The sequence below is a fragment of the Pseudorasbora parva genome, chromosome 19, assembly GCF_024679245.1.
Source record: "Pseudorasbora parva isolate DD20220531a chromosome 19, ASM2467924v1, whole genome shotgun sequence".
Classification (NCBI taxonomy): domain Eukaryota; kingdom Metazoa; phylum Chordata; class Actinopteri; order Cypriniformes; family Gobionidae; genus Pseudorasbora; species Pseudorasbora parva.
The window spans coordinates 42,734,973-42,758,613 of record NC_090190.1 but is presented as its reverse complement, the minus strand read 5'-3'; the positions used below and the strand labels follow the sequence as shown (position 1 = coordinate 42,758,613).

The 23,641-nt window shown below is 41.2% G+C and overlaps 2 protein-coding genes and 1 non-coding gene across 3 annotated transcripts; 2 read left to right on the top strand and 1 right to left on the bottom strand.

Moving 5' to 3' along the window:
- Positions 1-7,862, top strand: LOC137048540 (glutathione S-transferase A-like). The gene is made up of 6 exons (XM_067426782.1): positions 1-287; positions 431-496; positions 3,000-3,105; positions 5,996-6,114; positions 7,285-7,373; positions 7,457-7,862. Exons 1-6 carry the CDS (start codon positions 120-122, stop codon positions 7,587-7,589), a joined length of 681 nt encoding a protein of 226 aa, XP_067282883.1. The 5' UTR covers positions 1-119; the 3' UTR covers positions 7,590-7,862.
- Positions 7,863-8,348: 486 nt separating this feature from the next.
- LOC137048563 (U1 spliceosomal RNA) lies at positions 8,349-8,510 on the bottom strand. The gene has a single exon (XR_010899449.1). It is a non-coding gene; the product is annotated as a U1 spliceosomal RNA (small nuclear RNA).
- A 4,039-nt stretch (positions 8,511-12,549) lies between these two features.
- LOC137048366 (uncharacterized) lies at positions 12,550-17,512 on the top strand. Its single transcript, XM_067426500.1, has 3 exons — positions 12,550-12,797; positions 16,412-17,318; positions 17,500-17,512. Exons 1-3 carry the CDS (start codon positions 12,653-12,655, stop codon positions 17,510-17,512), a joined length of 1,065 nt encoding a protein of 354 aa, XP_067282601.1. The 5' UTR covers positions 12,550-12,652.
- Positions 17,513-23,641: the final 6,129 nt, after the last annotated feature.

The window sequence follows — 23,641 nt, the reverse complement described above, 5'->3', positions numbered from 1 at the left end:
CGCCCAACGTGCCGTCGTCAGACTCGAAACGCCAAGTGTTGAGTTGACGCTGCAAAAATCTGGTGTCCTGACACAGTAACAGTTATTATTATTATTTACGGTTATTATTACTGACAGTCATGGCGCAGAATATGATGCTGTACTGGTGTTCGGGCTCTCCTCCGTGCTGGAGGGTCATGATCACGCTCGAGGAGAAGCTTCTGCAGGGATATAAACACAAACACATGTCGTTTGAGAAGAAAGAGCACCAGAGTGCAGAAGTGAAGGCGCTCAATCCGAGGGCTCAGGTGAGGTTTAAACACCTGTATTTTGGGGGTTTATAATGTTGCATTATGTGTTTACTACATATGTGACTGTAATAGAGTTACAAACACATGTCTAACCTTGTTTTGAATATTGAACGTTTATTGATTTGTTTTATTTTTTGCAGTTTCCAACTTTCAAGCACGGAGATCTGATAGTGAACGAGTCTTTCGCCGCGTGTCTGTATCTGGAGGTAAAATAGTGTCATAAAGGGGCGTGGCGAGAGTTCAGGGTTCGCGTTCTTAGAAATAATGTTCATATTTAAAGGGTTAGTTCACCAAAAATGAAATGTCTGTCATTAACTCCTCTCCCTAATGTCGCTCCACACCCGTAAGACCTCCGTTCATCTTCACACACAGTTTAAGATATTTTATATTTAGTCCGAGAGCGTATGCAAGTGTATGCACACTATACTGTCCATGTCCAGAAAGGGAATAAAAAATGTTCCCCAAAACAAGACGATTACTTTTGCTTGTCTCGTAAATGGTTGTTAATGTAAGAATTTTTAGATATTTTGACTAGAAACAAGACAAAAATACTGAGTAAGAAAAGCATTTTTTGCAGTGTGTGGGTTACTTTGAATTTTTTGAAGCATCGAAAATACATTTTGATTCCAAAAACAACAAAAACTACGACTTTATTCAGCATTGTCTTCTCTTCCGGGTTTGTTTTTGATCCGCGTTCGTGACTGCTCAGTGACTGACGTGTTATCCGGAGTGTTCAAGCTTCTTTATAGTCTGAGGGAGTCTGCGCAGTCTCGAACATGGATTGAACACAAACCCGGAAGAGAAGCCAATGCTGAATAAAGTCGTAGTTTTTGTTATTTTTGGACCCAAATGTATTTTGGATGCTTCAAGAGACTCTAATTAACCCACTGATGTCTCATATGGACTACTGTGATGATGTTTTTATTCCCTTTCTGGACATGGACAGTATAGTGTGCATACACTTGCATACGCTCTCGGACTAAATATAAAATATCTTAAACTGTGTGTGAAGATGAACGGAGGTCTTACGGGTGTGGAGCGACATTAGGGAGAGGAGTTAATGACAGACATTTCATTATTCGGCTGAACTAACCCTTTAACAAACACAATCCAAAAGTTTTATAATTATTCTTGTGAATAAGAAAATAAGATAAAAAAAACCTGAGAAATTAAGAGTGACTGTGAACTCACTAGACCGCGAAGTTCCATTCCCACCTCATAATAATAGATAAATCTTAATGACAAAAAAGTCCAAGTTATGTTATAAAAGTTATAATTATCATAATTAAGACAAGAAGAAATCACAACAAACCAATCATAACTGAGGTTTAGAAATCAACATTGACAAAAAGTTGAAATAATGACTTAAAATTTTGACTTATGTCATAATTATAACAGTTCATAATATGATTTGTACTAGTATCTCAATTTCTACTTTTTATGTCATAAGCCAAAGTTTAGACTTTTACTCTCTTAATAATGAATTTGTGTCATCATTCAATGTTTTTTTGTACTTTAACAAAAATACACAAAATATATTTTTCAATATTACTTTTGCATTCCCCGATAAATTCTGCATGAGTTCGCTCACCAAAAAAAATCGCAAAGGTTTTGTAAGCAAGCGCAAATTCCCTTATGCGGCGAAAATTGTCTTTCGGTAAGGGCCAATAAAAATATTTAAAAAATATGTATTTAGTAAAGTAAATATTTTATTTATAGAGCACATTTAAATTTAGCTTACACTGACCAAAGTGCTGTACAAAACAATTACAAAATACAGTAAAATAGAGTAAGAAAATCAACGAAACAGTTATGAATCCATAATTTAATAATCAGGGAAGGCTCATAAGAATTACTATGATTGAAGATTGGAAATGTTATGGAAGTTTAAATTAACTGTAAATTAAAAACTGTACTAAATATTTTTTTAAATATATGAAATATATTTTTTACAAAGTTGTGTTCCAAATTTGAAGTTGATATCACAAATTGAAGTTCCCATGAGATTTTGTTTCGGCGCAATACCAAAAACAGCCACCGGGTGTCAAACACATTCCATTGATTGATTTGTTTTAAATGCATTTTCCTGTAAATTCCACCAAATATGAAACCTCTGACCTTTCCAACGATACGTGTTTTCTCAAGATTAGAAAAGATTTTGATGACAAAGTAGTTAAAATAAAATGTGTAATATGAATCATGACACCACCCACTAGGGGGAGGAGCCTGCTAGAAGAAATTTGAGTACCGTTTCCATCGTAACGAAACATCCGGTTTTCACAGGATGATTTTGAGTTCGTAAGCTTTCGAATGGATACATCATTTGTGATGATTACTAAAATATAGGATACGGAGAAAGGTGGTCAAAATATAGAGTGCTAAGCATCCCACCTGTGGGACAGTTAAGGGTTAATGTCAATCTCTCAGTCTCAGTGTTTTTGCATGCATTCACACAACTTTTGCAATGCTTTTGCTCACAAAATAATGCAAAGGTTTAGTGAGCGAGCACATTATCACAAAACCCATTTTGTGAATGTGAAAACATTGATATATTTTAAACTCCCGTCATGTATTTCCATCACTGATACAGCGGCAGTGTATCAGATCTGTTCCACCAAGGCCATTCATTGCCCTGCCAAACACTCATGACCGAAGTGTGTTAAGAGTTTATATGAGCGTCACAGTCTGATCAGTGTTTCTGGTTTCTAGAGTGCGTTCAAGACTCAAGGAGCCCGTCTGATCCCAGATGACCCAGCCGAACAGGCACTCGTCTACCAGCGGATGTTTGAGACCGAAAACCTGCAGAAGAAAATGTGTAAGTGGTTTGACCCCCAGGGGTCGTTGTCGCACTTTTTTTTTTTATCGGTGTGAAGGAGACTCAAATTCTTAGTCGACATCATTTGAAACGGTTAAGTGTCTACTTTTATTTTTGTGCGCTCACAGTAAAAATGTATTAGGGCTGTGCAATATATAGAAATATTGCAAATGTAAATATCGCAACGGCACGCAATATCGGAATGATTTTAATAGGCTACTTCAACACTGTGAAAAGTGTCCGTTTTAGGTTGATGCATATAGCAGAGAATACACTGGACACATGACTACTGTTAGTAATGTGAATTGCTTGACGTTAAAGAGTTATTAAATGCATTAACTTGCGAAAAACAACTCTTTGCAGTCTCGTGCTGTCTGACACACACACTGAAGCGTGCGCACGTCGTATCAGTGTATATTTAATTTATGTGAAGACTACCGTTTTTAGTTTTAATAAAAAAGATAAATTAAAATAGTTTATAGCAATAATAATCGTCCACCCCTAGACCAGGATGTTCAGTTTTAGGTTGATATAACTACATATTACCAAGTCAAGCAAAGAGTTTTTTGTATTTAAATATTGGCATTACATTTTATTTGTTTGTTTAAATTGATGTTAAAATTATATTGTCAGATTTGTGACTTTCATTTTTGCTAAAATAAGGCTGGTCACTTTCAGAAGTTGTAGCGATGCTTTCTTTCCCAGAGAGAATGGTATAATTCTCAATTCTTAAAAAATATAACATTTAAATAGATTTTACACACTATAGCAAGATCGTATTGAATATCGCATTATTGAACAAGGTATTGCATATCGCATTTGTCTTCAATATCACACAGGCCTAAATTTAATGTTGTGCTTTTTACAAAATAAAGCAAACATGATGCGCGATCTGCCACCCCTCTCAATGAAGTCCATTACTTATCAGAAAATGAGCTGTAACTTAGTGAATACTTGTCACACAAACATGAGATATATGTCTAAAGACCACCTGGCTTATTTATGTCAGTGTGAAAGAGACTCCAAATACTCCAAACAAGTTATACATCATTCAAAACTCTTAAGTGTTTACTTTTAGTTTTTACTGTTAGTGTACAAAAATAAATGTTGTGCTTTTTGCAAAATAAAAGCAAAGCAAACATGATGTGTGACCTCCCTGGTTTATGTTACGGTTAAAAAAAGACACAAAAAAATTTGTTCACAACAACAAGTGTTTATTAATCGACAGCCTGATGTCTCGCTTCACTCATCCGGTTCAAAATATTAAAATTTCATGTAGTTTATTGGCCGCCGTTGTCCTGCTTTGGTCATGTCTCGCTGGTCTGCATTAGGAAAACAAGCGTGTTGTTGTGGTTCTTACACTCGAGGGCTTCCAACAGCGCCTACTAGTGGCTGGAGTTGTTGACTAACCTATTATCTGACCAGTCTATGCAAGTTCCTCATTAAAGGGGGGGTGAAACACTCAGTTTCAGTCAGTGTCAGGTCAATCTTGAGTACCTATAGAGTAGCATTGCATCCTGCATATCTCCGAAAAGTCTTTATTTTTTTTATAATTATATAAGAAAGATGCGCTGTTCCGAGTCTTTCCGAAAAAAGCCGAGCGGGTGGGGGCGTGTCGTGTGAGCGGAGCTAAATAATGACGTGTGCAGCAGCGCGCTGCAGTGAGGAAAGTGAGTCGCTCTGTGAGGAAAGTGATTCGCTCAGTGAGGAAAGTGATTCGCCCGCCGCGTGAGGAAAGTGATTCACTCTGTGAGGAAAGTGATTCGCTCAGTGAGGAAAGTGATTCGCCCGCCGCGTGAGGAAAGTGATTCACTCTGTGAGGAAAGTGATTCGCTCAGTGAGGAAAGTGATTTGCCCGCCACGTGAGGAAAGTGAGTCGCTCTGTGAGGAAAGTGATTCGCTCTGTGAGGAAAGTGATTCGCCTGCCGCGTGAGGAAAGTGAGTCGCTCTGTGAGGAAAGTGATTCGCCCGCCGCGTGAGGAAAGTGAGTCGCTCTGTGAGGAAAGTGATTCGCTCAGTGAGGAAAGTGATTCGCCCGCCGTGTGAGGAAAGTGAGTCGCTCTGTGAGGAAAGTGATTCGCCCGCCGTGTGAGGAAAGTGAGTCGCTCGGTGAGGAAAGTGATTCGCTCAGTGAGGAAAGTGATTCGCCCGCCGCGTGAGGAAAGTGAGTCGCTCGGTGAGGAAAGTGATTCGCTCAGTGAGGAAAGTGATTCGCCTGCCGCGTGAGGAAAGTGAGTCGCTCTGTGAGGAAAGTGATTCGCCCGTCGCGTGAGGAAAGTGCTAATACAGATCGACCGCCGGCCTATCAGTGGGTAAGTCAGTAGCTACTGGTTATATCACCTGTTTAGCATCCTACAAGCCAGCGCTTTGATGGGCGTAGCCTGTTGCTTTCTCGCTCTCTCTCTCCCTCTCTCTCTCTCTCTCTCTCTCTCTCTCTCCCTCTCTCTCTCTCTCTCTCTCTCTCTCTCTCTCTCTCTCTCTCTCTCCCTCGCTCTCTCTCACGCGCTTCCGGTAGAATTGTCCGTAAGGCCCATACAAGGAAATTCCGCCCCCGTTAACGTCAAAGGGGACGCATGATCTCAAAAAACTTGCCGAAACTTATGACTAACCGGAAGTAGTATTTTTGACAAAGAAATACTCCCATCAAACGTCCACCTTAACTTTTGAAACTTTGTCTATGTTTAGTATGGGATTCCAAGTCTTTAACAGTGTAAAAAGATCAGTATGCATGAAACAGCATTTCACCCCCCCCTTTAAACAGTTTACTTTTACCCCTATAGAAATCAACCATACATTTGTACATGATATGGAGACCCCATTAATTTCCAGATAAACAGGGGAGACCCCAATAATCATCCAGATATTTCCTGTTGAACTCTTGTGTGTGCAGATGACGTGGCCTTCTACGAGTGGTACGTCCCTGAAGGAGAGCGACACGAATCGGCCCTGAAGAGGAATAAAGAGAATTTAATTACCGAGCTGAAACTGTGGGACGGATACTTGGAGAAGGTTGAGTTTTTAACCCTTATAACACTTTTGTTGTCGACAAAAATGTATGCTGTTTTATACCCAAATATTGTATTATATATTTTTGTGAACTTGTTTGGCTTTGTCGTAGGCCTCGTTTATCTGAGCGTATGTACCTCAGTTTGTGAGTGAAAAGGCGTTATTTGGATAATTGTCAATTTTACATAAAATATGAAAACATGCACTGTTGATCACACCAGTGTGATTTAATGTTCAACCAGGAAATTTGTTTTAAAATACTTTTATTTTGTACAAAATGCCACAAAGTCACGCTTGTGGTGTTCATGGTCAAAAATAACCGGCCAACAAAACAATAGCTTATAAATCACTTATGCTATTTTATCACCAAATATTGGATTCAAGGTGTTGTATTTATTTGTGAAACTGATTGATCGTAGGCCGCACTGATTTGAGGATAGAGTTAATCTCTGTGAAAAAGATTAATTTTGATCAAAATTAAAGCATTTTAAACAAATTTCCTGGTTAAACATTAAATCACACTGGTGTGATCAACGGTGCATGTTTTCATATTTTATGTAAAATTGACAATTGTCCACAAATAATGCTTTTTTCACTCAAAAACTAATGATCAGTTCCAAAAATAAATATAAAACCTGTCCTAACTAAAAGGAAACAAGCTGACACAAAGATTAAATCCAATATTTGGTGATATATGTTAGCATAATGAGAGATTTATAAGGATTTTTTTGTAGGCCAGTGTTTTTGACTAGGAACACCACAAGTGTTACAATGTGCAGAAAAACCCTGACCTACAATTATAAAAAGTACATTTTTGTGGACATTGTTAGACTCTAGGTGAGTAAAGTCAGTGCATTTGAGTTCAATGGAAAGATATTAAGTAGCATTTTCAGGGACTGGAAAACTCTTGGCCAATCAGAAAAACGTATCTGCCGATATTTAAAAAAAAAAGTCAAATATCGGCCGATATATCGGTCAGCCACTACTCAAGGGCACATCAGTCTAGTTTATTGAGAATCGAACCTGCAACCCAAAACAAACTTTTGGGTCTGGCTCTCTAACCACTTGACCAAAGCAGAGTATATGCCATAATATTTGCATCATGAGCCATTAGCCATTACACTTGAACCCTTATTTGTCTTCCTAATAAACTCCGTCTCATTTGTTCGTCAGATGGGTAAAGGGTCGTACCTCGCCGGCAAGAACTTCACCATGGCGGACGTGGTTTGCTTCCCCGTCATCGCATGTTTCCCACGACTTCAGTGAGTGAACTCATTAGCAATCCTTCTCCGAATCCTTCAGCTCAGAGGCTGGTTTAATGTGTTAATGTTTGACTGGTTTGCAGCTGTCCTAAAGAGAGATGTCCTCGACTGATGGAGTATTACGAAATGATGAAGGATCGTCCCAGTGTTAAAGCCAGCTGGCCTCCAGAGTGGCTGGATAATCCTGAGGGTCAGGACACACTGAAGGACCTGTGAGGAACATCGTCCCAAACATCCCGGATCACATTAATACTGCATTACCTTCAGCTTTATATTCAGTGATTACCTTTTGATATTTCATATATGTTGGAAGAAACTAACAAAAACATCTTTCTCTCTGACTGATCAATTCACATCTGCGACTGTTAAATGAGCTCTCGTCTTGTTTGCATTGCAACGCTATTTTGAACACTTTCTAACCCATTGTTATCGTCTTTAACAGCAGATTAACATGTTCGGGATTAATAAAGTTTTGTCCTGTTCAAACAAGATGAGGAAAATATTTGCCATCATTACAAGAAATAAAAATATGGTTGAGTTTTTTTGCACAAAAGTAGTTTGAAATGGGATCTTAATGCTTAGGAGGATATTTAGAGAAAAAACTGCTCCAAAATGACAAAACTCTGAATGATGTTATATTGCTGAACCTCAATTATAGCATAAGCACAATTCTCGGGTTTGTATTCATTTGGTAAGTATATATGTAAGGGAATGTAGTCCTCCATTTTATGTGCTCTAGAGTAGTGCAATCAGTTTCTAATATTAACCACATTATGAGGGGTTTAATCATAACCACAAATTATGCAGCCGAGATAGACGTTCTCTATAGAGAAGTGCAAATGTCTACGTTGAACGTAGACAGTTACTGCCCGTCATTGGCCTGGAGTCTACGTTCGCCGTAGACACTAGGCCAATCAGCGAAATTAAACCTCTACTCAATGTAGTACTTTCAGTCTCTGTTATTCACTTCAATATGAGGGGAAAGCGCGAACGCAGTCCCCACTATCACAAATTATGCAGTCGAGATTCTCACATGTGGAGAATTCGTAAAGGTCAGACAGCCTCTGTGCAATGGCTGATCCTCACTTTAGGCGATCCACCTGACTGATCATGGAGTCGCCCCTGCCAGGTAAGTATAACGAGAAGGAGAGCCGGTCAGACAGTTATTCGGCTCGCCACCGTTCACATCAACGGTGACTAACATCAACACTTTATTAACGAGTGACATACGGTAGAGTAACAGTGATTTAAATCACACAGTCCGCCGTGAAGCGGATGAATTACAGGAACGACGAGGCTTCATAAGAATAAAAACAACATCCCCGCTTTCTCCAAACGGAAACGCGTCATGTGTGACGTCAGCAGCGCGTGTACGCACATCCAATCATCGCTTAACTGTCAATCGTCTAGCCACGTTCAATTTAATTTAACTCTACCGTGTTAGAAATAAATCTAGTCACACATTAATCTGCCATTCGAAATGTAATGCATAGACTCTGTTTGCAGTTTCAATATAATGATGCACTCACAAGTTAATGGCCAAACGTATCATTACAATTGTTCACAATGCTGCTGCAGATGAAATATAATGTTGAAACATAACATTGAATAAACATCTTATCGTCACGTTAGATGCTGATTATTAATCCCTCAACGCACCATGAAGCTCTCTGCTTTACCGTCGGACTCACATCCGCCATGTTTGTAGTTTTTAACAAAAATCTTAATCTGCGTTTGTAGTTCGAGTCGAACCCGAGTGAGCGTAGATCTCCACTTCGAATTCTGACCGGAAATAGTAGATATATTAGGTGCACTGACACATATCTTTCCAGTGACATTTTGACCAGACCCTCAGCTTGTTCAAAATCTATGCCCAGGAAGTTTTTCAACCTTTTCAATTACATTGAAATATGTTAATGAGTGCTGTGGGAGCAAAAACATGCTCCCACAGCACTCATTAATCAGATGGGCTTAAAATCAATAGTTTTTCAACTAAAATTAAACCACTTATTTAAGTGAATCAATGTTGAATCAATGTTAATGCATCAATCAAAATATCATTGAATCAATATTGAAATATAACATTGATCTTTCATCAGGTTTGCACCCTGAAATAATGTTATTTCAACAATGAAAAATAGATCAATCTTGCTTTATGTACAGCAGGATTCTATGCCAGTTAATTTGTCTCGTTATTTTATTCATTTTAATCAGAGACCATGTGTGGCTGCAGTCGATATGATTTTGCATCAAAAACTCAAAGTAAACAACATCCTTCAGTTTAGATGCAAATGTATTTATTTATTTATGCCCCCACAGTTACAACAGGAAATCTCACATTGACTTGAAACTATTACATCTGAATTTATAACACAAATGAGAAGAGCCTGGAAAAACATGACAACGTGCATCTGCAGAATGGAAGTAAATACAAATGTAAACTTGCCAATAAATACAGAAATGAGACAGTACTACTGAAAGAAAGAAGGTAGAAGAAAGAATAAAATACTCCAAACTCAGGGGTTTCCACCATGAGCAATGCCCCGAAGCCTTTCAGGTTGTAATGGAGCCAGTTCTGCACCGTCCCAGCAAAGATAAACTCTGATGCCTCTTTTTATCAGCATTCACAGCATCTAAAACAACAAGAAGTTAGTAAATATTTGGAAATGTGATTAATTATACATTACAAATATAGCCTACTACAAAATGAAGTGAAACTTGAAATTTGATCAAAATCTTGATATCCCAGTTAAAACGGTAACATTAAATTCAGGACTATTAATGCATTTTAGTATAGACTTTAAAGGACCAGCAGACACACAATGAATGAAAAAGCAAAGTGACTATATCCGGTGTTTTATCTAATAATATTATTGTATTTAATAGTAAATAAATAAAGTGTGAAAATGAAACAAGTAAATGAATGACCAAATAGCTAAATTAAGAAAATAAAAGAGGAGCTGTATAGGCTACATGGTGGTATGGAAGAGATTTTTTTTCCATTTACAACACGAACTGGAGGCACAGCTGTTTACTAAAATTTCTGTAGTTTGATATAGCTGCCTAAAGAACTTAAAGATCTCACTCTTTTCTTTTTTCTTGCTGCATTAAAGATTAAACTGTAATGATGTAATTGTGATCTGCTCTCGTGATGATATCTCACAGCTGAAGCAGAGCTGAGCTGATTGTATTTCCCCTCACCGCGCTAACAGGTCAATCAGTTCTAGCTCTGCTTCAGCTGTGAGATACTCTCACGAGTGGCGAACACAGTTACTGACAAGCCAGAAATACATCTAACCTTCCGATCGCCTCTCGTTTATACACTGGACGAATATAGGATGATTCAAAATGATTAATCTGTGCGTGCAACGAGTAAGATACGTTTGTGGACCCGCGCCGCGCATGCATTCATTGACTTGTGAGTCGATCCTATATGGTCTCAAAATGAATCAAATAGGATCGACTCACAAGTCAATGACTGCATGAGTTGCACGAATCAGAATTCGGACGCAAGTCTCAGTGTATATGCCAATCTTAAGGAAAAAAAATGAATACAAATATGATATGGTTTGGTGAAAAACAAACGTAAACTCAATGTATTAAGATTAAAGACTTGAAATCTTTCCAGGCATTGTTCATATAACAGCAGAGTAGAAAAAATATTTATTTATTAAATAAATGATTAAATAATTTTTTAAACATTAAAAAATGTTTTCCAGTGTTTGCTGCCATGTAGTTGAAACAGCCCAAAGTGCCTGCAGGGTCCTGCTCACAAAAATGATTTAATAACCAAAAAAATCATAAAACGCCTCTTTTTTGTGTTGGTTTATTTCAGCTCAGACAACATATACTTACATGTTTATCCCTTTTAGCAGTGGTTTATGTACAGGTTTCCTGTTAAATGACACCAAAAACAGCTTTTCAGTTTGGGTCAGAAATCCAGCGGAAATGTTCAGAGTAATTTTGTGTAAATAAGTTACTTTGTGTAAAATAAATGCCAAAGTGGCGTATATCTCCAGAAAGTGTAATTGTTATTTGAGGTCAGAGTTCATCCACAGGAGCGTCTGTAGAGTTTAAGAGGTTCAGACTAAGATTAACCTTTGTCTGTAGTTTCAGACTGTAATTAATTCTGTTGGACTAATAAACTCTCAGTTGTTCATCAGATGGAGTAAACATTTCTCCCACAACTTGGCTGAGTGAAATCTCTCTGAACATAAAACCTGTTTTACATTTTATGACATAATGTTTAATGATTGATAGGGTTAAAGTACAGCTCAGATTTAATGCTGTAATGATCGACTGGTCGGTAGCTGTCCTACATCTTTGATGTATTTTGCATATCAAACTTTCTGATGTTTCAGTGTAAGCAAAATGACTGAAGATGAGATTTTGTGAAAGTGATTTTATGATTAAAACAAGACAAATATCTGCCAGTGGGTTCATAAAAATCAACTTAATTCAAAGTTATTTTCATATACCCAAGATATTAGTTCTTGTTTTAAGCATAAACTCACAATTCTTCATTTTGCATCTCCAGTAGATGTAACTTGATTTAAGGATGTTTAGGTATTTGTGCTGGAAAACGGAAATCCTGAGCAAGATAAAATTATATATTCTGTCTATATTGTGTTAAGAAGCAACACGGGACCACAGAGTACACTGTAAAAAAGGCGGTGTACACACACACACACACACACACACACACACACACACACGCGCGCGCGCGCGCTCAAATCCTCCGCCAGCTCAGGAGGTGGTGTACGCACGTTTGAGTTAGTGGGAAAATGCGCAGAAAAACAATTCCTAACACCACAAAACGCACTGACAAGATCTGCTATATTATGACCCACTGTTAAACACCACAACAACAACATTCAGTTTTTATTTTTGTGCAACATGAACGTCAATGTTTCATTTGTGTGACTTCACCAAAGCGTTTGATTTGTAGGCATATGCTATTCCTCCAGTCGCGAGCCTGTGCACTTTATCTGACGTTTCAGGCCCGCCTGGCCCGGCAGCTGCACACTGGGACTAAAATAATTCAGATTTAAGACAGAAATATACAAAAGATGGATAAATTCGCGTCATAGGGCTCAGCTTCGCGCTCGACTGGCAATGATGTGCGACGTCACAGGCGCGGCAGTTCGGATCGTGACGTCACAGACGGACAGTGCTTATAACCCGATCGCGCTGAGCAAGTTTAGTTCTGCGAATATCAGAGTGGAAAATCTGCACGAAGTGTCACACAAACCCGAAGTCTCCCGGTAAACAGTTTACAAATGCCGTCTACAGTAGCGAGACCTGAGGAGATGGAGAGCAGCGACGACGAGTTCGTGGATGCGTTTGAGTATTTACCTGAGGAGAGCAATCCCAGCATCAGAGCATCAGATCCGGCGGAAAACAGCTCGCAGGACAACCCAACAGGTGAGGGATGCATTAACACACATCAACACCGAGTAACGGGTACAGAAATAATACAGGGGACACTTTGGGTGCGTCCAGAAAAAGTTGGCAAGAGCGCGTTTGGTTCAAAATAGCAGCCGAGGGCGATAGAAGCCGAGCCGCAACAAGAGAAACCCACGGCGTCATTTAAAAATACCACTTAACGTGGGACGAAGTTTTTCAGTCGAGAATGTAATTTAAATCTCAAATCTGAGTTTATTTCTAAAGAGAGGGCATATTTGAATATTTGATTAGGCGTTCTCGGAGTTCTGCGATCCAGTCGATCAGCGGCGCTCATCGCTCGTTAACCCCGGGGAGAGCAGCCTTTCCTCGGCTTGACCTTCTGACGTCTGCCGCTGACTCTGCTGTCTCTGTAGTGGTTAAACATGACATAATTCGTCAAATCTTTGGTCTCATAGATCTATAATTTGTTCCCTGGCAAATCGTTTAGGCTGAGGGCAAAGTGAAGTTTCATTACTTTATGTTTAAGCTATTTAACTTTACGTTCCTGTTGTAGCCCCCTAGCGCTGACTTTATGTTTGACTGAATTGTTTGCTTTATTTCTAAATACCTTTTACTCGTACTTTTATAATGGCTATAATACATAAACTGACATTTATTAAAAAAGAGACTGGGTTGTGTTTTGTGCAGAGGTGGTAAAAGTACTCAAAAGTTATACTCGAGTGAAAGTATATATACCTAAATAAAAAAATACTCCAGTAAAAGTAGAAAGTCCTCCATTCAAACATCACTTGAGTAAAAGTACAAAAGTATCAGATTTAAAACGTACTCAAGTACCGAAAGTAAAAAGTAAATATTCAAATTAACTGTAAATATCAATAATTAAGCAGATAAAATCTTTTGGGACTGATATGCAATGCTTTAATTGAACAAATGTTAAGATTAGATACTGCAATTAAGAATTTGTTAGATTTGCAATAATAAGAGACAATGAAGCACCTTAACGCAGTATAGGGGTTAAACTTAACATAGACATGTTCCATAACATTAGCTCCATAAAACAGATGAGGAGCAAGATACTATAAACTAATTCAAAATTAATTCAAAGGCCATAACCACAATGACATATTACGTAACAATTAGTTAATAGTCATGTGCCTCAACAAGTAAAGTCATACTATAATTCTGCCAATTGTTATGATTAATGATTAATTAAACACAACTGAGAGTCGGAAAGCATGGCTTTGACATGAATTTACATTATTAGTTAATGTAATATGTTTTTAGGGAATTAATGATGTCATATTTAATTAATAGCAATTCATATATTACTTAATCTATTAATCATAGAGAATGTTCATTAGTTGCTGATGCAGTAATCATTAATAAATGGTTTAGTTCTTCATTAGTCATACATTAACTCATGATTATCTGTGCATTAGTTAGGCATGAATTATAATAGTGCACCTGTATTGTAAAATGTTACTGATGTTTTCATAGTAAATTGTGTGCCGCAAAATAAAAAAGTTTTGTGTGGCAAACCTGACACAAGTCTATACCCGACTGGATCATCCATGACCGACCTGACCGGTTTGGAGATCAAGTGTAATAAATACTTAATACTTGGAGCGGGCGTGGGGAAATGTATTGGAGTAAAAAGTAAACTTTGCCTTTAATATTGTAGTGGAGTAAGAGTAAAAGTAGATGCAAATAAAATATACTCTAGTAAAGTACAGATCCCAGAAAAAAATACTTTACTAAGTAAAGTATCAAAGTATTTTTACTTGATTACTTACCACCCCTGGTTTTGTGTCAATTTTATTGCAGTGATAATATGCACACTTGTTTGAAAGCACATGTTTAATGTTTTAAATATAAACGAAAAGAGGCAGGGTTGTGTTTGATGACATTTTGTTTTATTGAAGACTAAAATAGAATACATATAAATATACATAATATAGCTACTCACTTGGTCAGCTGTCAAAAAGGCGCTTGACGTATGGCGTTTTTATCAGAAAAGTTGAACTTTTTTCAACTTTAAAAGACGCGGTGAGGCGTTTAAAAAAGAACTCATTACTTTTTTGAAAACACGGTTTTCTCCATAGGATTATAATGTAAAACAGACGCTGGCAGCTTAAAAAAGACGTCAAGTGTGAACACAGCCTAAGCGTAACACTGATGGGGAGTCGGCCATTTTAATGCCGTCTCTATCGCAGAATCTGAAGGTCCGAAGCGCGAAACTTAAATCACGTGAGCCAACTCAATACACATAACGACAGTCAGAACGCATTACTCATTACACTACAGCATCGCACACAATATAACTTACATTTATAATTTATTAAGGGCTGAAATGTTGCACGCATATGTAACAAGCAAAGTATTTATCATAATAATGTTTGAAAATATCAGCTCTGCTGTTATATGGTGCAAGGTACTTTTAATGAATTTCACGAAAGCACAGCAAGGTTTGTTAACTGTGCTTATAGAAACTGAGGAACAAAGAATGCGCATCAGGTGAGTTTTAATCTTTTACGTATTTATGAAGCCACTGTAAACGGTATCGTCGTTATATATTACAATGCTAGCTTACTTTGTTGTTAATGACAAAGCCTGACAGTGTCACTGCTAAATACACGTTAACTACAGACCAACGTCTGTATTCATCTATCCATTCATCCATCAATGTATTCATCTATTCATTTATCAATGTATTCATCCGTTGTTCCCGCCATGTTTCTCACGGACACGCTCCTAACTCGTACCTTCCCACTGGTATTTACGACTTTGTGGTGATGTTCATGTGCGTTCAACTTGTAAAAACTATCTTTACTATTCTTAACTTTATGACTTGAATGCAGCAATTAATAAAGCCTTCTCGCAGCTTCCATATTTGTGACCGGAAATACGTAATCGTTGTGGTAATCTTGTTCCTCACCTGTCAGAGCAAGAGGTAAACAAATGCCGCACGCAACGAGCAAGAGTTATTGTAGCTTACCGGGCTGTTCTTGTTATTCCCAAAAGCAGCCGTATCTGTCGTTTTATTCCTTCCCTGTTGATGGTGAAGTTTAACGGAAATGGATGCAGCCTATCCGGGCGGGATGACCGAACAAACTTTCCTGCTTGTGTACTACATACCTTAGTGCAAAGCGGCATATGACGCACTTCTGTGGGTAAATATAAAACCAATATTTTTTTTAACTAATATTAGTTAGAAAAGTATTACGTTTTATCATATTTATAAAAGAAAAATACGCTGTACCAAGTCTTTCCGAATAAAAATGAGCGGCTGGAGGCGTATGGTGCACACGCAGCTATTGCGTTGAGAGCGTTTGAAAGCTGTGACATCCTAATGGGGTGTTCACACAAGACACGAATTTGCATCATGGGAGGGGCTTCTACCAGGCAGCTGAATGTCTATTCATGTCTTTGCATTGACGTAAATCACTCGCGCTTAACGCTTAATTCGCGTCATTCACGTCAGGTCTGAACGCACCTTGATGGTTTAGTGGTAAATATGTTCTAGTCATGTTTGTACATGATTAGTTCATGATTTATAATAACTCATGACTGAAGTGTTACATTAATCATTAAGCATTAATCTGTGCTAATAAAACATGTTTCTAACCTTGCAGAAAAATACACTAAATGGAGGAAAGGCCAACGGACCGTGAGGCGTTCACGCACATTCAGCCGTGAGTCAGCAGCAGCCACGGATCCGCTCAAGACCGGGCCAAAGCTGCTACCTCCAACAATAGACAATCTATCAGGCCTACGGACCGTGAGGAAGGTGGTGAAAAAAAGCTCCAAAACCGCCACAAACAAAGTGGGTTCTCTTGTGAAGCGTTCACGCACATTCAGCCGTGAGTCAGCAGCAGCCACGGATCCACTCAAGACCGGGCCAAAGCTGCTACCTCCAACAATAGACAATCTATCAGGCCAACGGACCGTGAGGAAGGTGGTGAAAAAAAGCTCCAAAACCGTCACAAACAAAGTGGGTTCTCTTGTGAAGCGTTCACGCACATTCAGCCGTGAGTCAGCAGCAGCCACGGATCCGCTCAAGACCGGGCCAAAGCTGCTACCTCCAACAATAGACAATCTATCAGGCCTAGGGACTGTGAGGAAGGTGGTGAAAAAAAGCTCCAAAACCGTCACAAACAAAGTGGGTTCTCTTGTGAAGCGTTCACGCACATTCAGCCGTGAGTCAGCAGCAGCCACGGATCCACTCAAGACCGGGCCAAAGCTGCTACCTCCAACAATAGACAATCTATCAGGCCTAGGGACCGTGAGGAAGGTGGTGAAACAAAGCTCCAAAACCGCCACAAACAAAGTGGGTTCTCTTGTGAAGCGTTCACGCACATTCAGCCTTGACTCAGCAGCAGCCACGGATCCGCTCAAGACCGAGCCAATGCGTGATGATGCTCAGCCATTGACGAGCGCTTCTGTGCGAAAGCCACCATCAACGAGCACTTCTTTGCGAAAGCCACCATCAACGAGCTCTTCTGTGCTAAAGCCACCATCGACGAGCACTTCTTTGCGAAAGCCACCATCAACGAGCTCTTCTGTGCTAAAGCCACCATCAACGAGCACTTCTTTGCGAAAGCCACCATCAACGAGCGCTTCTGTGCTAAAGCCACCATCGACGAGCACTTCTGTGCGAAAGCCACCATCAACGAGCGCTTCTGTGCTAAAGCCAACATTGACGAGCTCTTCTGTGCGAAAGCCACTATCAATGAGCACTTCTGTGCGAAAGCCGCCATCGAAGAGCGCTTTTGTGCTAAAGCCACCATCGAAGAGCGCTTTTGTGCTAAAGCCACCATCGAAGAGCGCTTTTGTGCTAAAGCCACCATCAACGAGTGCTTCTGTGCCAAAGCCAACATCTACGAGCGCTTCTGTGCCAAAGCCGACATCGACGAGCGCTTCTGTGCCAAAGCCGACATCGACGAGCGCTTCTGTGCGAAAGCCAACATCTACGAGCGCTTCTGTGCAAAAGCCAACATCTACGAGCGCTTCTGTGCCAAAGCCACCATCAACGAGCGCTTCTGTGCAAAAGCCAACATCTACGAGCGCTTCTGTGCCAAAGCCACCATCTACGAGCGCTTCTGTGCCAAAGCCAACATCTACGAGCGCTTCTGTGCCAAAGCCACCATCGACGAGCGCTTCTGTGCGAAAGCCACCATCGACGAGCGCTTCTGTGCGAAAGCCACCATCAACGAGCGCTTCTGTGCGAAAGCCACCATCGACGAGCGCTTCTGTTGGCACTTCTGTGCCAACGCGGCCATCAACGAGTGCTTCTGTGCCAACGCCGCCATCTACGAGCGCTTCTGTGCCAACACGGCCATCAACGAGTGCTTCTGTGCCAACGCCGCCATCGACGAGCGCTTCTGTGCCAACACGGCCATCGACGAGCTCTTCTCTGCCAACGCCGCCACCTCCAGCAATGGAGAATCTATCTGCATGCTTTATCACCTTGGAAGAATTTATTAGAAAGAAAGGCTCTTCCATGAAAGAAAAAGATGTGAGAATCATCATGAGGCAAATCTTTGTGGCTCTTAAAAACTTCTGGGAGCTTGGGGTTTACCTGCCAATCAATGTAGAGGGAATAGCCATCGACCCCAACACACTCCAGATCAAAATAACTGACTCTAGTCAGGCACTAACTAAGCCATCCGAGAAGATGACAGGACGTGACCAAGCTTCAGCCGATGCCTGGTTTAAACGGTGTGCAATATTAAAGCACTCAGAATCCTATTTTAAAGTGATGTATGCGCTGGTCAAAGACATCAACCCTCCGTTTTGGAAAAGGCGCCTTTCCAAAGGTGAGATGAATAACAATAAAGATAATGAATGTTAGTCATAGTAACACATTACCGTACCTCATGACTAATCTGCTTTCCTCTGATCTCGTTCACAGAATGCTCCAATCTTCTCCGGCGACTGGAAACACAGCGAGGGCTACAACTGCTGACTACCTTGCAGAACATTTTAAATGATCCTTGGTTTACAGTTAATCAGCCGATGATCGCCGGCTCGGGATCATTTGGGGCCGGATTCACGAAAATCATCTTAAGAAAAGGTAAATTCTAAGAAGTTCAGTATTTTCGTGAAAATGAATACTTCTGAAATGTTATCTTAAGAACAATCTAAAGTATTGGCAGTTAAGAGGAATTTTAAGAATTCTTCCTTTACTCCACTGAACCACACATAATTGCAAAGATTCAACAACAGGCAATCATTTGTCAAGATGTGCAAACTGCCCACTTCAACTGCTGACCTATCAAAACATGTTCTTACTACAACCAATCAAGGCAGTCTTGTCCTAAAAAAATCTTGAAAATGCTAGCAAAAGAGAACTAGCTAGCACTTTATCTCTACATGGGAACACTGTTAGATGGGGAGTTAAGGGGGAGTGGCATCAGTTATGGGGGAGTGGTATCAGTTAAGGGGGAGTGGTGTCAATTAAGGGGGCGTGGCATCAGTTAAGGGGGAATGGCGTCAATTAAGGGGGAGTGGCATCAGTTAAGTGGGATGGCAGTGCATTTCCTTTTTTCTTTTCCTCTCTCTTCTCTCTCTTCTCTGTCGCTCCTCGTGCTTCCATCTCCTTTCTCTCGCCTCGTCTGTTCCGACTCACAGGTGTTGCAGATGCTGTGACTGGAGCGGTGTGGAGCAACTTCTCGTGAGTGCCCTTGACCTGTGGGAGGTGTGGGGGTTAGTCACATTCGTGGGGTGGGGGATCCGTTGTGGTGTAATTAGTTGTTTTTTTTTGGGTGGGTTAGGGGTTAGTTACGTTCATGAGGGGGGTGGGTGTTTGGGATTCGTTTGCGGTGTGAGAAGTTGTTTTTTTTGGGGGGGGGGTGTTCGGGTTAGTCACGTTCGTGGGGTTAATTTTTTTTTTTGGGAGGGGGGTGTTGGGGTCAGTCACGTTCGTTGGGGGGGGGATCCGTTGCGGGGTAGTTCGTGTTTCCGGCGGAGGGGGGGTGTTGCAGGGGTTAGTCATGTTCGTGGGTGGGGGGGTTTGTCGCGTTATAATTTGGGAGGGGTTGTGAGAGTTGGGGATGGGAGGGGGGGCGGGGCGGTGTTGTGGTTGGAGTGGTTAGGTGGTGTTGTGGGTGGTGTTGGGATAGGGTGGGGGTGGGCAGTGTTGTGGTTAGTGGTTAGGCAGTGTTGTGGGTGGTGTTGGGATAGGGTGGTTAGGTGGTGTTTGTTGGGTGGGGGTGGGGTGTTGTAATGGGGCATTGTTGGGGGGGTGTTTGTGGGTGGAGAGGGTGCTGGGTGGTGTTTGTAGGTGGGGGGTGTTTGTGGGGAACCCCCAACTCTCACACCCTCATCCACTCACAGGCCGGAGGTGCTTATGGGACGGCGCTCTACACTCCCAGTCATGGCGTCCGCAGCATTCGGGGGTTTGGACAGGTGAGGTGAGAGAAGGAGACGGAAGCATGAGGAGCAACAGAGACGTGAGAGGGGAGAGAGGAAAAGAAGACATCGTCCCGTTCCCAAAATGCACTGCCATCCGGCCATAGCCAATGGGGTCAGACTCACTCCCCCAGGGTTGACTCCCCCAGTTCACTCCCCCAATTGACTCCCCTAGGATTGACTCCCGCAGTTAACTTACCTAGGGTTGGCTCCCCCAGTCGACTCCGCCAGGGTTGATTCCCCCAGTTAACTTACCCAGGGTTGACAACCCCAGTTGACTCCCCCAGTTTACTCGCCAAAATCTAGATTAAAGCTGCATCTCTTTAGCCAAGCATTCACATAAAGAATCTCATCACCTTGCACTCCAGTTATATCAGCGCACATGATTGCCTTTGGTTAATGCTTTGAACAGCAGCTACGCTAATTATTTTCCTGTTCTGTTTTATTTTGTCTGGGCGGCCATCCCGAGGGAACTAGAGAGTCTGTCAGCTCCAGTCTGGATCCAGCCTATCATGAAGACTTCATTTTAGTTCCTTGCCACCGTCGCTTTGGCTTGCTCAGTTGGGGACACTAACTTCAGATGACCATCACCTGTGACCATCACCTGTGAAGAGGCGCCTCGACTCCTGGAGGACTTCAGATGACCATCACCCGTGACCATCACCTGTGAAGAGGCGCCTCGACTCCTGGAGGACTTCAGATGACCATCACCTGTGACCATCACCTGTGAAGAGGTGCCTCGACTCCTGGAGGACTTCAGATGACCATCACCTGTGACCATCACCTAATGATGTTCGACTTCACCAGTCGGAGATAACTAATATTAAAAAGATAGTGCACACAAAAATTACAATTATGTCATCATTTACTCTCCCTCAAGTTCTCAAGTTCTCTTCCTCAAGTTGTCCTAACCTGTATATGTTTCTTTGTTGAGATATTTAAAAAAAAATGTAACAAAGCAACCATTGACTACCATAGTATTTTTCTCCTGCTAAGGTATTCAGTGGTTGATCTCTGCTTGGTTTACGCCGAGGGAACTAGAGAGTCTGTCAGCTCCAGTCTTGATCCAGCCTCTTATGGTGCGTTCACACCAGACGCGAATGAAGCGATAAGCGCGAGTGATTTACATGTTAAGTCAATGCACAGACTCATATAGACATTTTGCGAGACGAATTGAGCATTTGATGCATGAAACGCATGTTTCGTGCAAGTTGAAAAGTTCAGCACCTTGTTGAATAAATGACATGTAGAATTAAGGCAGTTCTGAAGGCAAAAGGGTCTCAAACACAGTATTAGTATGGTGTTCCTAATAATCCTTTCGATGAGTCCTCAGGAACTCAAGTTCCTTATTAGGAGCACACACTAATATTGTGTTTGAGCCCCTTTCGCCTTCAGAACTGCCTTAATTCTGCGTGGCATTGATCAACAAGCTGCTGAAAGCATTCTTTAGAAATGTTAGCCCATATTGATAGGAGAGCATCTTGCAGTTGATGATTTGTGGAATGCACATCCAGGGCACGAAGCTCCCGTTCCACCACATCCCAAAGATGCTCTATTGGGTTCAGATCTGGGGACTGTGGCGGCCATTTTAGTACAGTCAACTCATTGTCATGTTCCAGAAACCAATTTGAAATGATTGGAGCTTTGTGACATGGTGCATTATCCTGCTGGAAGTAGCCATTAGAGGATGGGGACATGGTGGTCATAAAGGGATGGACATGGTCAGAAACAATGCTCAGGTAGGCCGTGGCATTTAAACGATGCCCAATTGGCACTAAGGGGCCTAAAGTGTGCCAAGAAAACATCCCCCACACCATTACACCACCGCCACCAGCCTGCACAGTGGTAACAAGGCATGATGGATCCATGTTCTCATTCTGTTTACGCCAAATTCTGACTCTACCATCTGAATGTCTCAACAGAAATCGAGACTCATCAGACCAGGCAACATTTTTCCAGTTTTCAACTGTCCAATTTTGGTGAGCTTGTGCAAATTGTCGCCTCTTTTTCCTATTTGTAGTGGAGATGAGTGGTACCTGGTGGGGTCTTTTGCTGTTGTAGCCCATCCGCCTCAAGGTTGTGTGTGTTGTGGCTTCACAAATGCTTTGCTGCATACGTCGGTTGTAACGAGTGGTTATTTCAGTCAAAGTTGCTCTTCTATCAGCTTGAATCAGTCGGCCCATTCTCCTCTGACCTCGAGCATCAACAAGGCATTTTCTCCCACAGGACTGCTGCATACTGGATGCTCTTCCCTCTTCACACCATTCTTTGTAAACCCTAGAAATGGTTGTGTGTGTAAATCCCAGTAACTGAGCAGATTGTGAAATACTCAGACCGGCCCGTCTGGCACCAACAACCATGCCACGCTCAAAATGGCTTAAATCACCTTTCTTTCCCATTCTGACATTCAGTTTGGAGTTCAGGAGATTGTCTTGACCAGGACCACACCCCTAAATGCACTGAAGAACTGCCATGTGATTGGCTGATTAGATAATTGCATTAATGAGAAATTGAACAGGTGTTCCCAATAATCCTTTAGGTAAGTGTATAATATATATGGGTATGACAGGTAACTGGTCCACACCGTTGTCTCCTCCAGACTAGATTAGTGTAACGCACTTCTCATTGGAATAACAAAAGCTTGCAGAGATTGAATATAAGGTCTCCCTTCTAACTCACCAGAGCTATGGAGCTACTCACACCTTCAACTACAGCTCGATCACTCCACTCAACAAACTCAAACCTCCTCCATCTTCCCCAGACTAAGCTTAGCACTATGGGTGATGATCAGGCTTTCTGTTCTGCCGCTCCTCGGATCTGTAATGCCCTACCCGACCATCTGAGGGCACCTCAAGCTCTTCAGACTTTTAAAAAAAGGACTACAACATTTCTTTTTGAGAGAGCTTATGTCTTTTAGCTATTAATCTAGTAGTATTTTGCTATTTTTAAATTATCTTAACTGTAGCCCTTTGAGATTTGTTCCAAATTAAAGTGCAATACAAATAAAATGTATTATTTTTTTAAATTATTATTACAGGAGAGGGTGAGAGATGTCCCCACTTTTCAAAATGCTAATAAATCAAACAGAATGAGTTATTTTGAGAAAGTAAAAATGCAGAATGTTTCCTGAGATGGGTAGGTTTAGGGTGTGTGTGTGTGTGAGAGAGAGAGAGAGAGAGCGAGCTTGTGTGTGATGGGTATAGGTTTAGGGGCCGGGGCCGGGGCAGTGTAAGGGGATAGAACATACGGTTTGTACAGTATAAAACCATTACGCCTATGAAATGTCCCCACATTTCACAAAAACAAACGTGTGTGTGTGTACAGCGCGCTCGTGCCCCTAGAGGGCTCGTCTGTTTCCCTGTCAGTGAGTGTGTGTGTCCGTTCTTTGGTTTTGTATGTGAGTTCGGGGTTCGATCATCATCATGTCCTCCGCGGGATCATGCGGACCGGCA

Bases quoted from the DNA above. Each gene is read 5' to 3' on its own strand.
- LOC137048540 (XM_067426782.1), top strand. From the start codon at position 120: ATGGCGCAGAATATGATGCTGTACTGGTGTTCGGGCTCTCCTCCGTGC. The intron at 288-430 runs GTGAGGTTTAAA...TATTTTTTGCAG, and splicing joins CGCTCAATCCGAGGGCTCAG to TTTCCAACTTTCAAGCACGG. The intron at 497-2,999 runs GTAAAATAGTGT...TCTGGTTTCTAG, and splicing joins CCGCGTGTCTGTATCTGGAG to AGTGCGTTCAAGACTCAAGG.
- LOC137048366 (XM_067426500.1), top strand. From the start codon at position 12,653: ATGCCGTCTACAGTAGCGAGACCTGAGGAGATGGAGAGCAGCGACGAC. The intron at 12,798-16,411 runs GTGAGGGATGCA...CTAACCTTGCAG, and splicing joins CTCGCAGGACAACCCAACAG to AAAAATACACTAAATGGAGG.